Source organism: Corvus moneduloides, chromosome 9 (assembly GCF_009650955.1).
Source record: "Corvus moneduloides isolate bCorMon1 chromosome 9, bCorMon1.pri, whole genome shotgun sequence".
In the NCBI taxonomy this organism is placed as follows: domain Eukaryota; kingdom Metazoa; phylum Chordata; class Aves; order Passeriformes; family Corvidae; genus Corvus; species Corvus moneduloides.
In genome coordinates, this window is record NC_045484.1 from 16703579 (window position 1) to 16719097 (window position 15519).

At 40.0% G+C, this 15519-nt stretch overlaps 1 protein-coding gene across 4 annotated transcripts in view; it reads right to left on the reverse strand.

The window, feature by feature from the left end:
- Positions 1 to 217: 217 nt before the first annotated feature.
- Positions 218 to 15519, reverse strand: part of LRRC8D (leucine rich repeat containing 8 VRAC subunit D) — a 53453-nt gene continuing 38151 nt past the window's right edge. For all 4 annotated transcript variants that reach the window (XM_032117623.1, XM_032117620.1, XM_032117621.1 and 1 more), the window contains one exon: positions 218 to 5891. In XM_032117623.1, the coding sequence (XP_031973514.1) occupies positions 3322 to 5889 (2568 nt within the window). In that variant the 5' untranslated portion in view covers positions 5890 to 5891 and the 3' untranslated portion in view covers positions 218 to 3321. The remainder of the gene's footprint in view (positions 5892 to 15519) is intronic.

Below are 15519 nucleotides of genomic sequence, written 5' to 3' on the forward strand. Positions count from 1 at the left end.
TAGATTGTGTACATGAAAAAAAAAAAAGAAAAATTATTCTGAAGTACTGTATTCTAGTGTTCTAGATAGAAACCATACCTACAGAATTTACTGGGAGCAGCAACTCATACCTCTTCCTTCTTAAGAGTACAGGCACCACAGAACAAGTTCAGCATAAGGTACTTGAAATCAGAGTTTTTACTATGCAAACACACTTTTCACCCATTAAAAAAATAGATTAGAGGAAGATATAAACATCTTATTTATTAAATCAAATAGAAATGCAAAATATATTTCACATGCCTTACATGGAAAAGAGATGAACTTCCAAGACTTTAAAGCAAAACTGTGTCAGTTGACACGCAGGAAATAGGAACATTATAAACAGTCACAAAGAGGAGGAAGGACTTGGGGGAGGTGACATGGGGATGCTGGGCAGTTCCTCCCCACACTGAGAAAGATCTCCTAAAAACAAGAATGGAGCTTATGCTAAGCAAGCATTAGAAGCCAGAAATTAACTTTAACATACATTTATTTTGGAGAAAATTGTCTGAAGAAGTACAGTTGGCTACTAACTAGTCAAAAAAGTGGTCTAAGTTATGTGTACCATACTCATTAAGTGGACATGGGTTTATTTTTTGAGTATACCATAGCTGGGTGAAATAGACATGGATTTATTTTTTGAACATCAGTAGGGCCAGCAGGAGAATCAGAAACACCAAAAGCACCTTTTAAAAACTAGATCAATACACAGCCACATTCTGTGCGACTCTGCTATTAAAAAGGGGGGAAAAAGATGAAAAATAGAACTGTTTTTCTAAATATTTTAATCATTTTCTGATCCTCCAACTCTTCCTCCCTCCTACACAAAATTTCTTGGAAACTGAAATGACACTCAACAGCAAATACAAAGCATACACCAAAAGTATATTCCACAGTTTTTTCTAAAGAGTCAATAGTCCAGCAATTTTAAAGTGATCTATGTGCAAAAAATAAACAAATGAAAGAGTTAAAAAAAAAAAAAATCTGCTGCAGCCTTAACTTCTACTTAAAAAAAAGAATCTCAGGATTAGCACTAAGTTTCCTAGTGGAGGACAGATCAGTAACTCCAAGTACTCTGCCTAACCTGTGACTTCGTATTGCGAAACTGTCAACAGCCCAAGCTTACTACCAGCTGGCAAGTGGAAAACAGACTGTATCCCCATGAGAAGTAGGAAAACCACTACTCATAAACTGGTCTTCTGATATACATAAATATATGGTGCAGGTATGTACTCAAGAGACCGCTGCCTACAGCTAAGAACAGTCCTCCCAGCATGACTAACAGTAAATTATTAACAATAAAATGTGCAAGACTTCTAAGAGCAGTATTTGAAAAGTTCCTGCCTGCCCAGTGCCTCTAGGCCTAAACTATCTGCTTGTTAATAGTGGTGTAAGTCAGGGCAGCTCTGGTGAAGTTACAGTAGAAATCACTGTGCATGAGGATTTCTGTGTGAGAAGAACAGTCCCTTGAACTACAGACTAGTTCAGTCCTGACCACACTACAATAGGGAATTGTGTTTAAACCATGAGTAATCATGCAATCATCTCCCAGCATAGTACTTCTTTTCTGCACACATGGAATGTAAATGACTGAGATTTACAACTGATGATTTTGCAGATTTAATGGATTATATTTCTCTAATGGTTCTGGCAATGCAAATTCAGTTAAAAAAAACACCACCAAGAAGACCAACAACAACAAAAAAATCCCAAGCTCACTGCTGTCTGCTTTTTTCTTTACTGTATGACTTATCTGACACAGGGTTTTCTAACAGTGAGTAAGTGTTCAGAGACATCAGATTAGTTGGGCTGGGGTACGGTAAAGTCCAGGTGCGGAAGACACCACAACAGATGATAAAGCTTAATCACAGTTGAGTGAAAAAGCAGATTGTATGTCTGTTATTAGTCTAGTAAATGGAGATGATGCCCCACAGCCTAAGCAAGGGCTGTGAAACAAAACAATCACCAACTCAAAAAATGCCTTGAGTATTCCAGATAAAAACTCAGAAGAGCAAAACATGAGCAGTAAAGTCACTTGGTGTTTAATGGCTTTCAAAGTCATGTTCCTAAAGAGTCCAAACATCAAAACTATCTCCAACTTGAAAGCCACATGGCAGCATTCTCCCAGTGCTACCACTGCTGCATGGAGCAGAGGAGCATTATGGAGGCTGAGGGGGAGACCAGCTGCAGGAAGGTGACGGGCCTTTGCCAGTGTGAAGGACTAGCACACTGGACCACAGAAGGAATCTCACCCAGAAACATGAGGCCTTGAGGAGAAGAATGAAGGCAAACACAACCTGGCCTGGAGAGTGTACTTGAAGTACTGGAGAGGGTCCAGAGAAGGTCAGTGGAGCTGGTGAAGGGTCTGGAACGTAAGTCATGTGAGGACTGGCTGAGGGAGCTGGGGGTGTTAAGCCCGGAGAAAATGAGGCTCAGGAAGGACCCTTATTGCTCCCTACAACTACTTGAAAGGATGGTGCAGTGAGGTGGGGGTCAGTCTTTTCTCCCAGGTAACAAGCAATAGCACAAGAAGACACAAGCTGTGCTAGGAAAGGTTTAGATTATTAGGAAAAATTTTTTCACTGAAAGGGTGGTCAAATATTGGAATAGGCTGCCCAGGGAAGTGGTGGAACCACCATTGCCAGAGGCATTCAAAAAAAGCGCAGACATGGTGATTAGGGACATGGTGGACCTGGCAGTGTTAGGTTAATGATTGGACTTGATGATCTTACAGGTCTTTGCCACCCCAAACAATTCCATGATTCTATGAAACCACATACCTTAATGCAGGAAAATGGTGGTTCTGGTGCAGTTCAAATCACACCCAAACTGGTTTCATTTGCCAAGGATAGCTAAACACTAACAACACAATTCAACATGTGTTTCATGTGCTGTTAGGCCCATATCACATACAACATTTAGCCTTGGTTTGCCTCCCCATAACGCACTAAAGTAAAACCAGACCTTAAGGAATAACTTGCATAGTAAGAAAAGGTCATCAATTTAATCATTTACTTTAAGCAGACAAGCAAATTTGTAAACATTCAAAAGCGGCAGCATCCAAGTTACAAACAATTTAAGGAAAAAAGAATTGAGATTATTAAGGTTTTTATCCTCTCAAAAATTTTGGAAATGAACTTTTAAAACACTGCAAACATTGAACACTCAGTTGCACTTCTTCTAATGCTGCTAGTAATTCTGCCTTCCAAGGAATTCTGCTTTTTAAAACCATGATCTCACAATTGCCGTATTTTTATCTAGCATTTGCTGTTTGGAAGCCAGCTACCAGAGCATTTCAGTCTAAATCCCATTAGCAAAGGGAATGCTTGTGTCTTGATTCAACACCTCTTTAACTTCTGAGGGTAAAGTGTCAAAGAGGTGATCTTCCACTATGAGCCCACTTTTCCTGAGAAGCTGACACTGCCCCAGCATAGCTGGCAGACGGTCCAAGCAGTTTCCCTTCAGTTCCAGGTAAGTCAGCTGCAACAGCTGACTTACTTTATCTGGGATTGAGGTAATGCAGTTTTGTCCCAGACTCAAAGTCCTCAATTTAACACATTTAAACAACTGTTTTGGCAAAACGTCGACTTTGTTTCCTGTGATGTGAAAATGCTGAAGATTTTGAAGCAAACCAATTTCCACTGGAATCACCGCAATTGAGTTGTAGCTTACATCTAAACACCTAAGTTTCTGTAAACTGAACACTGCGGCAGGTAAGGTTTCAAGTTTGTTATTGGAGAGATAAAGAGACTCCAAATTTTTTATGTGGGTAATGGATGAAGGAATGCTGACTATTTTATTGTGCCACAGCTTTAAACAAGTCAGTCTTTTTAAATGCTGGAAACTGATGATTTCTTCAATTGTGCGTATACTATTTGACTTTAAATCCAGTTCCTGTAAGTTAGAGAGACTGAAGATGGCATGGGGAATTCTCTCCAGTTCACAGTTCTGCAGTTCCAACTCCGCAACATTAGTCATTTTCTTAAGGCTATTGAGTACCACAAGCTTAGTGCCATCATTATGAATGACTAGTTTTGTTAGATGTGGTGCTACATCTGTGATATTGGGGGGAATTTTGGTCAAATTGCTCTTCACGTGGAGAATTTTAAGGTGTCTCAACTCTCTAAGAGATTCAAGCCCTATCATTTTATTATTTTCAGAGTTCAAGTTGCCTATCAAATACAATTCACGGAGGGTTTTGAGCAAATACACCCACGCAGGAATTTCTGCAACATCTGTGAATTTCACATGAAGGCATCTCAAGTGGTCTCGGAGGAAGCTAAAGGCAGTCTGCTCGACCTTCGCAGGGCAGTGGTACAGATGAAGCTCCTGAAGATTCGTCATCTGGGAAATTTTGGCTGTAATTTTCGCTTCAGGAATGAGCTCCAGTTTCAACACATCCAGATCTGTCAAATCAAACACTGCATCAGGAACCCCTGACAGCATGAAGAGATGCAACTCTTGCTTGTCCTGGGCATTGCGGGAGACGTGCTGCCGAAGCTTCTCGTAAGTCCACTCATGGTTTAAACTAATTCCGCGCAGTTTGTTCTCGCTTACCTCTGACAAAAAGACACCAAATCGCTTAGAATACAGCTGGTCATACTGATCTACCATGTGCAAGAGAAACGCAAAATCATTTTTGACATCGGGGATATCGCTGAAGCTACTCTCTTCTCGGACCTTTTCAAAAGAGTATTCTTTTAAAGGTATTCGGAACAGCCAGAACAGCGTGTAGAGACAGATAAAACCATAGACACAAATGAGGGAAATGTAGCTGATAAGCAGCTTCTTCAACATATAAGCCATATTGTGTGTACATTCAAACCGTGTGTAGCCAATCAGGTGTTCCACTTTTGGGCTGCAGATGTGTTCAAAACTGATGGTGTTGACAAAGTTTGCAGTATAGCAGAGAATAAATATGAACTTGACAGTCTTGATGACAGTCTGGCCAACATAGAGCTTATAAATCAGATCACTGTCTTCCACGTGAGCCCGGAACTTACGGACTTTCTCAAACAGTGCTTTGGCTTGTTCTCCATCTTTCTTATCTAAAATTGTGACACTGGGAATCTCAATCATCGGCTTGTCAGCTGAAAATTTGAAGCCAGATTTGGTTATCATGGGAGTGCTAGCACTCGGGCTTCCTTCATCACTGCTAGTGGAAACATACTTGGGCAGGGACTGGGCACCAGTTAACCTCTGTTTGTTCTCCTCTGAGTCCTCACATGCCGTTTCAGACAATGCTTTTGTAGTCCAAGGAGACTCAAAGCACTTCCCCAATATAGACACGAAATGCTCAATTTTTGAGCAAGTCTTGGGATACTTGAACCAAAAATTACTACTGACTATTAAAATGATAGTATGGATGAGAACAAGATAGGGAAAATACTTGGAGTACCAAGGAAGAGCCAAATGATAGCACATCTGGTTAATAAATACGTACTGCTGAAAATCCAAATTTGTTTTACGGCCCGAGGAATCTTTCTGCTCCTTCTTCAGCTCCTGGCCTGATTCAGTGGGTTGATACTGAGAAGAGGTAGCTCTGCTCAGAAGAATGTCAGGTGTTACAGTAGGGGCACTTCCCAAGGAAACAGTTCTCGCTGATGATTCTTCTTGACCAGTGGTTGTTTCAACAGTGGTAAAGTCGGCCTTCCCTGATGTATCAGGCTGCACTTTTGAATTTACAGTAGAGTGCAGAACTGGCAAGCAGACCACCTGGTCTTTTGTCAGCTGCATGGTTCCAGCAAAAATGGCAACCATTAACATAACAACAGCGAGATAATCCATAAATACATCCCACCATGGTTTCAAGATACGGTAAGTTGGCTGGATGTCACTGAGTGATGCAACTTCTGCAAGGGTGAACATTCCTACAAGAGAACAAAGACAAAATCAGTATTGTTGACTGGGGACATTAATTTTACCATTTAAAAACAATCCCAGCATGACATACAGATCCTCGGAAGGTTTCACTTTTCCTTATTTTTCGTTGCCTGTCACACATTGTCCATCGTTCTGCTCAACAGTTTTCTCAAAGGATATGACCAAAACAATACATTACTTTAGCAAAACAGAAGGCTTCTCACTTCAAGCTAGATCATGTTTATCTATCTTTGCCACTTCACAGCACCAAAGCCTGCTCTGTGCAAGTGAAATATCTGAAAGGTAAAATGCTGTAGCTGATATGTATTAATAAAAAGAAGAACAACAATAGACTACACAGCACAAAATCCAGTTCTGTAAAAATGATTGCTTGAGTCTCAGCATATAAAATCCAGTACTAACAGTATTTTGTGGTACCTTGCATTTTAAAAAAATAGCATTTTTCTAAATGCTTTGCACTCTGCTCATGACTTGGACAGCACATTTTGGGTCTTGTTATGTTGTCAGCAAGGCCTCTCATTTCTTTCCATCTAGCACAACACAGTATCATCCACGTGTCTTATCAGATTGATGGGCTCCCTTCCCCTTTAAGTACCACTGCACAAATGAAAGCCTTGCAGTTACTATGTCAACATTTGGAACGTATTTTTTAACATACTTAGCTGTTTGAAAGTAAAAAACAGTTGGATGGGGCCTTAAGTAACCTATCTAGTGAGTGGTATCCCTGCCCATGGCAGAAGTGTTGGAACTAGATGGTATTTTTAGGTTCCTTCCAACCCAAAATGTTTATTCTATGACTGGACCAAATATTGGTATTGTATACATATTTTTCCCCAACTGATTCAAGCCAGCTAACCAAGAACAAATCCCACAACTCTTTCTTAATATAATGGGGAAAACATTTTTTCAGATTATCATCACAGCCTAGTGATCACAGGAAGCTGGTTAGTGCATGTAGCACAGGAGCTGACTGCACAGCTTTCATTTTATCTTAAACATATGCATGGTGAGACAAAGCAGCAAACTGACCACATGAGAATCCAAAACCTCTCTACAGCTTTAAATAACTCACTTTGCTTTTTGTTTTGACAAAATATGGAGGACTCAACTTACCAGCTCTAAAAAAAATAAGCTTCCTGCGCAAGCAGGATGTGGTAAAATCATCATATTAACTGCTGAATGTGTGACCCAAATTTGCCATTTCTAAAGAAAAATATCTAGCTCGTGTGCACACATGCAGCAGGGAAGGAGATAGTAGGCACTTTATCCCACAGAGTCTGTCTCCCTTTGCTTGGGAGATAAACAGCTTAGCAGAGCACAAGGAGATCAAAGCAAGCAGTAACAAGATGCATTCGATTTATTATTTTTAACTTGTAGCATAACAGATCGGACAGACCTGTACCTTACACACCCTAAAGCACAGTGTCACAGGCAACATAAATACAATGTGATGATTCAGTTAGTTCTAGATAAAAGGCATTTTCTACACACAGAACTCAAATACCAGCAATTGCCTATATGGTCAAAGTCATGCACTAGCACCCCTCCTTCCCCACACCAGTGCAAGCAGCTCCCACATCTCAGTCTGTGGGAAAGGCCAGCACTTGTCTTTACTACCACAGAGCTCATGATCAAAGTCTCTCCTCCAACACAGGGAGATATCCAGTCCCTGGCCTCCCACTCACTCCTCCCAGAAGCTTTTACCAGTCTTGCATACCAAGCCCGAGATGTGGCAGAGGCAGCCAGAGAGGAGAGGACTTTATCTCACTGCAGCACTCATCTCAGTGCTCTTGGCACAGTTGCCAAAACTTAGAAGTTATGGCTCAGTTTCTCAGGGAACCAGCAGAAGGAGCTTCCAGTTCTCGTTTTATTTTCCAGTGGGAAAATGAATGTCAAATACTCTCCCTCATCAGAAGTTTTTGATGTCTCAGGCCTCCCAGCAGCACAAGGACCTCCTTCCAGCAGCAGGGTTCCTGAGCCTGTCCGCACCCACCTCCCAAGGGCTACAGCTGCTGTAGAAAGTGCTGAAGGACACCAAGCAGTAACACACCCCAGCTATCAAAGCCTCGAAGTGCCTTACCTGGAAGTTAGCTACAAACTCCTACCTTTAATGTCTCCCAGTGCTTTACCTACACCGAGTCACAGCGTGACTGCTTGCCCTAGAATTGCTACCTTGGACATTTAAATAACAACAGTGTGCAAATGAACAGCATTAGCCATTTGTGCTAAAGTGAACAGATTGATATAAAATGACCCTCCTAACTCCTCAGGCTCAACTGTGTCACCTGCCCAGAACAGGAAAACCACAGAGCAGCAGTAGAGGTGATTTTTCCCCCTGAATGGATTTTTTTCTTCCCAGGAAACTCTTTGGAAGGGATACTCTCGATCTCCACACTGTTTTCACTGTGGTCTCACCTACCTTGGCTGCCACAAGAACTTCTTGCCCACCAGGTGAGTTCAGCAGGAGAGCACAAAGCCAAAGGTGGAGCAAGGCCAAGTCCTGCGGGGACCCGGCAGCCGTGCCCCAGCTCGTGCAGCCATGCACGGTGCAGGGAGAGCAGGGCAAGTGGGGTGGGAAGGAGGAACGAGATCACTGCTGGAACAAACACAGGTAGCTGCTACTGCTTGTTCCTCTGGGGCTAACCTTTTCCTCAACTTTGCACTAGCTAATTACGTGGGAAGTTACTTCACTGCAGTTTGGGGCATGGCCTCCAGAATGCCTTTCACAGAAAGAAGGTGATTTTTTTTGCTTCTGCCATGAGAACATGTGGATTAAGCACTGAAACCCAAGTACTGCAGACGTAACTGCTCTAAACAACTGAAATAATGGAAAAGAAATGACAGAGCACAAAGTGGCTCCAGCTAAAGACTTAGAAAAAACAGCAAAAGCTAAAGATCGCCTCTACCAGACCTCCGTCTTGCACACACAACATCATTTCCAAAAAGGTTAGGAGACACAACAGAGCCTGAGTAATCCTCTTTGTGGAGCTGTAGGCAGCATGGTGTAACAGGAGCTTTACACCAAGAAGTAGCACATTCAGTGTTCTGAACACATCTTTTCTTTCACGTTACTGATACTCAGAGAAGAGCTGTTGTTCTGGCAGAGATTAGCAGTTACAAAACACAAAACACTCCTCTGTGGCATTACTAACACTGTCTCATAAAAGACAGTCAGACCTTTTTCCAGCTAGCAAAAATCAATTCCGAGAGCTGAAAACAGGTTTGCCTCCTTACATGTCCAAAATTTTTAACGTTCTGAGTCTTAAAAACCAAAATGAAAAACTATGAACCTACACACAGTATAAGACACATTCTGACACCCTGCAAATAAATTTGATCTTTTCTCTCTTAAATCCATCACAACATGTATTGGTGTTTGATTTTACTAAACTAATAACCACAGAAGTTAGCTTTTATTATATTTCTGCACACACTTAGAAATCAAACTATTAAGAGGCACTCAGAACAACAGGGCTGTACAGTACTGTAATGGGTTTGGATGTCTTTATTCCGCAGTTGAATTTAAACTATTCAAAGCTTTTAAAACCTACTGTTTGAAATACTCCTTGGAGTAGGTGGATAGTATTTTCATCACTAATTTTCAACTCCTTTTAAGAGTGCCAAATTGGGCTTTGGGTTTCATTATAAGCTACAGTGATAACACAGAAGTAAGGAAAAAAAGAAAGAAAGAAAGAAAGAAAAAAAAAAAAAAAGACCCAAATGCCAGTCTGTGTCTGGCAGCCAGAGCCTGCACCAGCCTGCCATAGGTGGTCTCCCCTCAAGACCAGTCAGGGCATGCTCTACTCACAACCCCAATGCAGAAAACATCTGTGAGCAGATAGCTGAAACTGAAGAACAAAGTCCTGTGCAGCTGAAATGTTAAAATACCTGATTTCTCATGGTGAAAACACACACTTCTTTCAGCTCTTTTCAGGGTTTACAAGGCACCAAACGGACCTTGAGGCTCAGCAGAACATGGGGTTTTGACACACCCAAAATCCAAAGAGACCCACACTAGGAAAGTGAGGTTCTTGAAGAGAAATGTTTTTTAATTCCCAGTAAGGAATTTTAGGACAGACTCCTTTTTCAAATAGCACATTTCTGTTTAGTTTTAATAATATATTTTAATCCAGGCCTATTGCAGTATGATCCTTAGGGCTGCACAGTTACATTAAGACTTCTATTTTAACAAATAACCTTTTTTCCTCTCAAACCCTGTCTCCAGCTCTGTAACATGGATGACATTCCAGGATAACATTAACTTCTTTCACTTCCACCTATCACTTCCAGCTATCTACTGGGTGTATTCTTTCTCCTGAAACAAAACCAAAATCTTTAGCCTAAATAAATGCAACTGTTCTAAGCACAGCTGTTTCTTGCTACCTTCTAAGATTTTAGGTGGAAAACCTTGAAGTTCTGAAAGTACTGCAGTAGCATGATTTGGAGCTCTAGAATTAAACTTACTTTGTTTATTTTGCAGTTATACAAGTTACAGTGAAAATGGAATATAAAGAGAAAAAAATTAACAATGACAATACAATTGCTATAGGCCCACATTAAATCAGCAAGGGTAGCAACTAATTTAATAAATCATTCTTTTTAACAATTACAATAATTTCATTAGTCTTAAAGAAAAGGTGTAATAGAAAGAGGTCGGAATGTGATTCGCCTGGTGAATTTCTGACCCATTTCAGACTATAAATGCTGAAATACAAAATGGACATATTTGGGATATTTCCTAAGAAACTGTTCTAGCTGAAATACAGAAGTTAGCGGAAAAGGAAGCAGCAGACTGGTATGTCACTAATGTTTATTTACATCCTACTTCTTCCTGTACTTACAGATAAAAGCTGTCTGTCCTGTAGCTTACTGGCCCTCCTATCTTAAAAGCATATTTAAAGTTAAAGCAAATTCAAAGTCAGAACAAACAAATATACCGAGAATTGTAGCACATGATATACTCCTTTACTCCCAGGTTCCCAAGACTCCAAACAAGTCCACTTTGTTTCAGGAAACAAAAAAATTCCTCAATTTGCATTGTCACTGCATCTGGTAAAGAATTCCCTAAAAAACCTCAACATTTCTAGCTGAAAAGAAAAAGTGCAACCATGAACGATATTGTTTTCTCCCTTCCCACAGGAAATTAAGGAGAAGAAAAGTTTTCCCAAGGCTTTGCTAGCTTGTTTTTGATCAAGTGACCATAAGTTTAAATTTATTTCCACTGTATATTTTGCTGTCACTTTCCACCAACCATTTCTACTTCTGCAATATCTTACTAAAGCAGACTACTAGATCTTAATGTGATAAGAATGCATTATGAGATTCCTGTTAGCCAGGACCCTGCCAGTATCAATTGTTCCATGGAAAATCTGCAAAGGTCAAGAAGATGGCATTATCCTTTTCTTTTTCGTCCTTTTCTTCTCCACAGAAGCAAGTATAAGGAGGCCCAGAACCCTTGTGAAATAATGCACAAAGACATACAGGAAAGTCTCTGAATCATGACGAGTTTAGGCATTCTGAGCATACAGACACATCCCATACCTGCACTGGTTATTCAGTTTCTGAGATGAGAAGCTTAAAACAAACTGAAGGTTTAATCACCACTAGGCTTTGGGATCAAGTAAAAGAGGGAAATTGCCCTGCTAAAGTAAGTGGGAATATTCCAACTATCCCTAGCCTGGTTTGCAGCTCCTAGTATGTTGGCTAAGAGGACTTAGCTCTCTGCTGCTTTATTTCACACGGGATTATTGTGCTTTACTCTACCTGAGCCCACTCAAGCTACAAAACCAGCTGTAAGTACAACTGCAACTACAGCCCCTCCTCTCAACCATCCTGCAAATTGACCCCTAAAATTCAGCCAAACATGGATTTGAGCACTGTCTTGTACTGCCTGAAAAGTCCAGGAAATATTTCACAGGAAAATACAACATGGGCATTTTTATAGTGTTCCTCTACTATAGGAAATGTTTTGCTGCTACTTTAGTGATGGAAGGCATTGCAGAACATTAACACCAGGATGGGGCTTATGTTATCAGATACTTCCTGATCAGTGCTTTTATCTCTAGAAAATCAGAAAAAGATTTAACATAAAAAGTTGCATAGAAAAAGATTTCCATTATTTCTTTCCACCCAATTAGAATGACAAGAATTCCCACTTACTGTTTCTTCCCTAAACATCTGACAGCAATCAAATCTACCCATTTTAAATCAATCTGCAAGATCTAGTTTGGTTTATTTTTGTTTGCTACTCTGTAATGGATCATGACTGGATAAGGAAAAGCAATGAAAATAATAATGAAAAAGCAATGAAAATAAAGCTGAAAGGTTATTTCCTAGAGAGAAAAACATTTCAACTAAGGAACAAGAGATCCACAATAGCTTTTCATGAACTCACATTAGATAAATATATATAGAAACATATGATGCTCTTATTTGATAACACACTTAAATGATCAAGGAGGAATAATTAGCACGACTCATACACTCATTATTTGAAAACCAAAACCAAACAAAACCCCCCAAATCTAACCCATCTCCCCAGTTCCCACATCCCACTGTCCAAACTGCACAGCTATAATTTTGGACTTTCCCTTAAAGGGGATATATAATCTCCCCCTCTCTTTCTATATATATATCTCTATATATTTATATACATAATACATATAATCTCCGATATAGTCTGCAAATACATTCTCCAACTAAGGAAGCATCACCTTTATGAACAACATGAACTTCACTGACAGTAACTTGCAAAAAAAATTATCAAAATCTAATTTCTCTTAGACGGCATAAAGAAATATTAGGCTTCAGTAAGCTGGAGACAAAAATAAGATTCTTTACATAATCAATATCAAATTAGTACCATTTACAAAAATGAAATCTATAAAAAACCACTTTTTTCTTTTTTAAAATCTTAAAAAATGCTGCCCTTCAAAGCTGGGCTTTTTCAGGTTGTGTAACACTCTAACCTACTTTTGGATGCTGCTATTTAAGTGTTTACACTGAATCTTCCTTGTTTACCAGTTCTTTGAAGGTCTAGTGCCATACACCACTCCTACACAGATGGTTTTGAAATCAATGTGATATTTAGAAAGCAGTATTAGCAGCCATTATTTCCCTAACAATAAACTGTCAAATCTTACCTCATTCTTGCCTTACTGTAAATGACCGGAGAGGTCTGTTTAAAGATGACTTTCAAAACAGGAGCCCATTGTTATATTTCTGAGTAGCTCCCCAAAGTACCCAAAGATTATTAACACAATTAGAGCTCCCAAAAAAACCCCCAAATTATTAGCACAATTAACTCTGTATTTGCTGCATGCAAATTCTGTGTCTACAGAGCACAGAAAATGAACAACTTCCCACTTTGCCTACTGCAGTACTCCTGAGCATGCTCTTATAAAAGAGCTGCTTTGGCCAAAAGTGCAAGCTTCAGTTTTTATTGACATTTAACCCCAGGCTTCAGAGTGCAGAGCAGGTGCCCACTATACTTCAGAAAGCTCGGGGAGACCCTAAAAGCTGGATGTTCAGCAACACTGCTCCATCCTTACTTCTCACAGGTTAGCAGGGTCAGAGACCATGAAGGGCAGGAGAGAAGAGATGGGAGAAGCAAACAAGACTGGAGAGAGTGGTCCTTGAGCACCCCTCTTCATTGGTCTATATATCTGGTAAACAGCTCAGGATTAGATATGTTCCAGTTGAAGTCAGTTAACCACATGTGATTTTACAGTTACAAAACAAACTACCTAGCAAGGCAACATGCAAGAAACCAAAAGAGATGGTTAATGAGACATTTACCAGTAGGGTAAATACTGAACTTCAGATGCTTTTCATAGCTGTAAGCAACAGTCCATGAATGCATAGGCATTTCATGGGCACAGCTGCCAGAACAGAAATCCTCCAGCAGAGTGGCAAGGACCTGGCACATAAAGGCAAAGAACACGCCTTGGATATACCCCGGCACATGCACTCCCGCCCTTACACTGCTGCTACAAACACTCTTATTTACACAATGCCAATTCATCCTTCTTTTATCTGAGGCAGCACATCCCCAGTGATCAAACTCGCACCACCAAGGCTGAGCAACCAAATTTCCAACAGCATTTTCTATTTCACCCAACCAGAGAGCAAAAATAGTGAGCAGACACTTTGTATCTCATTTCACAGAATTCCCAAAACAGCCAGACAGTAATCTTGAAAAGACAGCCTAACTTGTACGTGCAGTGCTCCCAGTTTAACACCAAGCACTTTTACTCAAGTGCAAACTCAACTGAAAACTACTGAAGTTGATTTAACCTGTGCTGGCATGGATGTACAATGTACACTAAACTAACAGCTGCTTGCGCTCAAGTATAAATATTTAATCCTTTTGCCATTTCTAAATCTGTTGTTCCCCTGTCTTTTAGGCCGTGAGGTTTCTGCAGTGTTTTCATGACCACTATCAGAAGTAGAGGAACACACAGTAAACATCTGTCACTTCTACTAACCAGAGCACTTTGGGAATTTATCAAGTTGCAAAAGCAAGCTGCAACAAAATAAAAGCACATCTGGTAGCTCTTGTCCCTAGAGGCTGCTTTTTATCACTAAAAACAACCCAGCAATACAATTAAAAATAAATTAAAAGGATTGGAAGACGAAAAAAAGTAAAACAATAAAACAAACTTTTATTTCTTTTTTAGTTTAGAAATCTGAAAAATAGAACAGTTAAAAATGGTTTAGACCCAAGTTGTTTAAATTTGCTTTTACATAGATAAGTCCACATGGCTACAAAGTTTGTTACATGAAATTGCTTGATCTCAGATACAGATAGCACTCAGCAACTCATGCAATTCCTCTGAAAAATACTCCTTTCTCATGCACAGCCACACACACTGCCAGAGTCTGTCTCTCCTTCCGAATTCACTTGGAACTGTGGCAACTTCAAAGTGGTAAGAAATTTAACCTGGCATACATCGGAGCTGATAGTTTGGTGGTTTTAAGCCACAGAATGTAAAGATACAAATAATTTACAGAACATATTAGTAGCTCTAACTACACACCCTAAATGTACCGAAATAAGAAGGAGTGCCTACCAAAGAGAAAGGAATGTGTTGCTGGAGATTTTAATAGCGCCTCTTCAGGGCAAAATGACCTCTCCACCTTAACTCATGGTACTGAAGTCTTGTTTTACTTAATTTCTAAACTGCATTCCCATCCATATGGAAGCAGGTTTACCAAGTAACTACAGTAAACTATTTTCAATGAATACTTTCTCCTTCCTTTTATTTTTAATGGACATGTAAGCAACCTTGCACTGGAACATTAACAGCAACCTCATGGAGATCTACAGCCAAGAACAGACAAAACTTTCACTAAAGAACAGGCTCCATTATTCCCTATCTGAGCAGGTTCATCTCTTCAGCCTACAAACACAGTGACTCTCACTGGGTTACATGCTGAACAGAAGTTTCATAAAGATTTGCACACATATAAGCTACTGTATTTTCAAATATCTGCAGTGACACTTTCATTATACCCATTACTTAAAAGCAATCTAGGAAAGGCCACACTTAAATTAAAAACTTAAAACAACGAACACAAATTAAGCATGTGCATACCCACAAAAAAGTGCCCAGT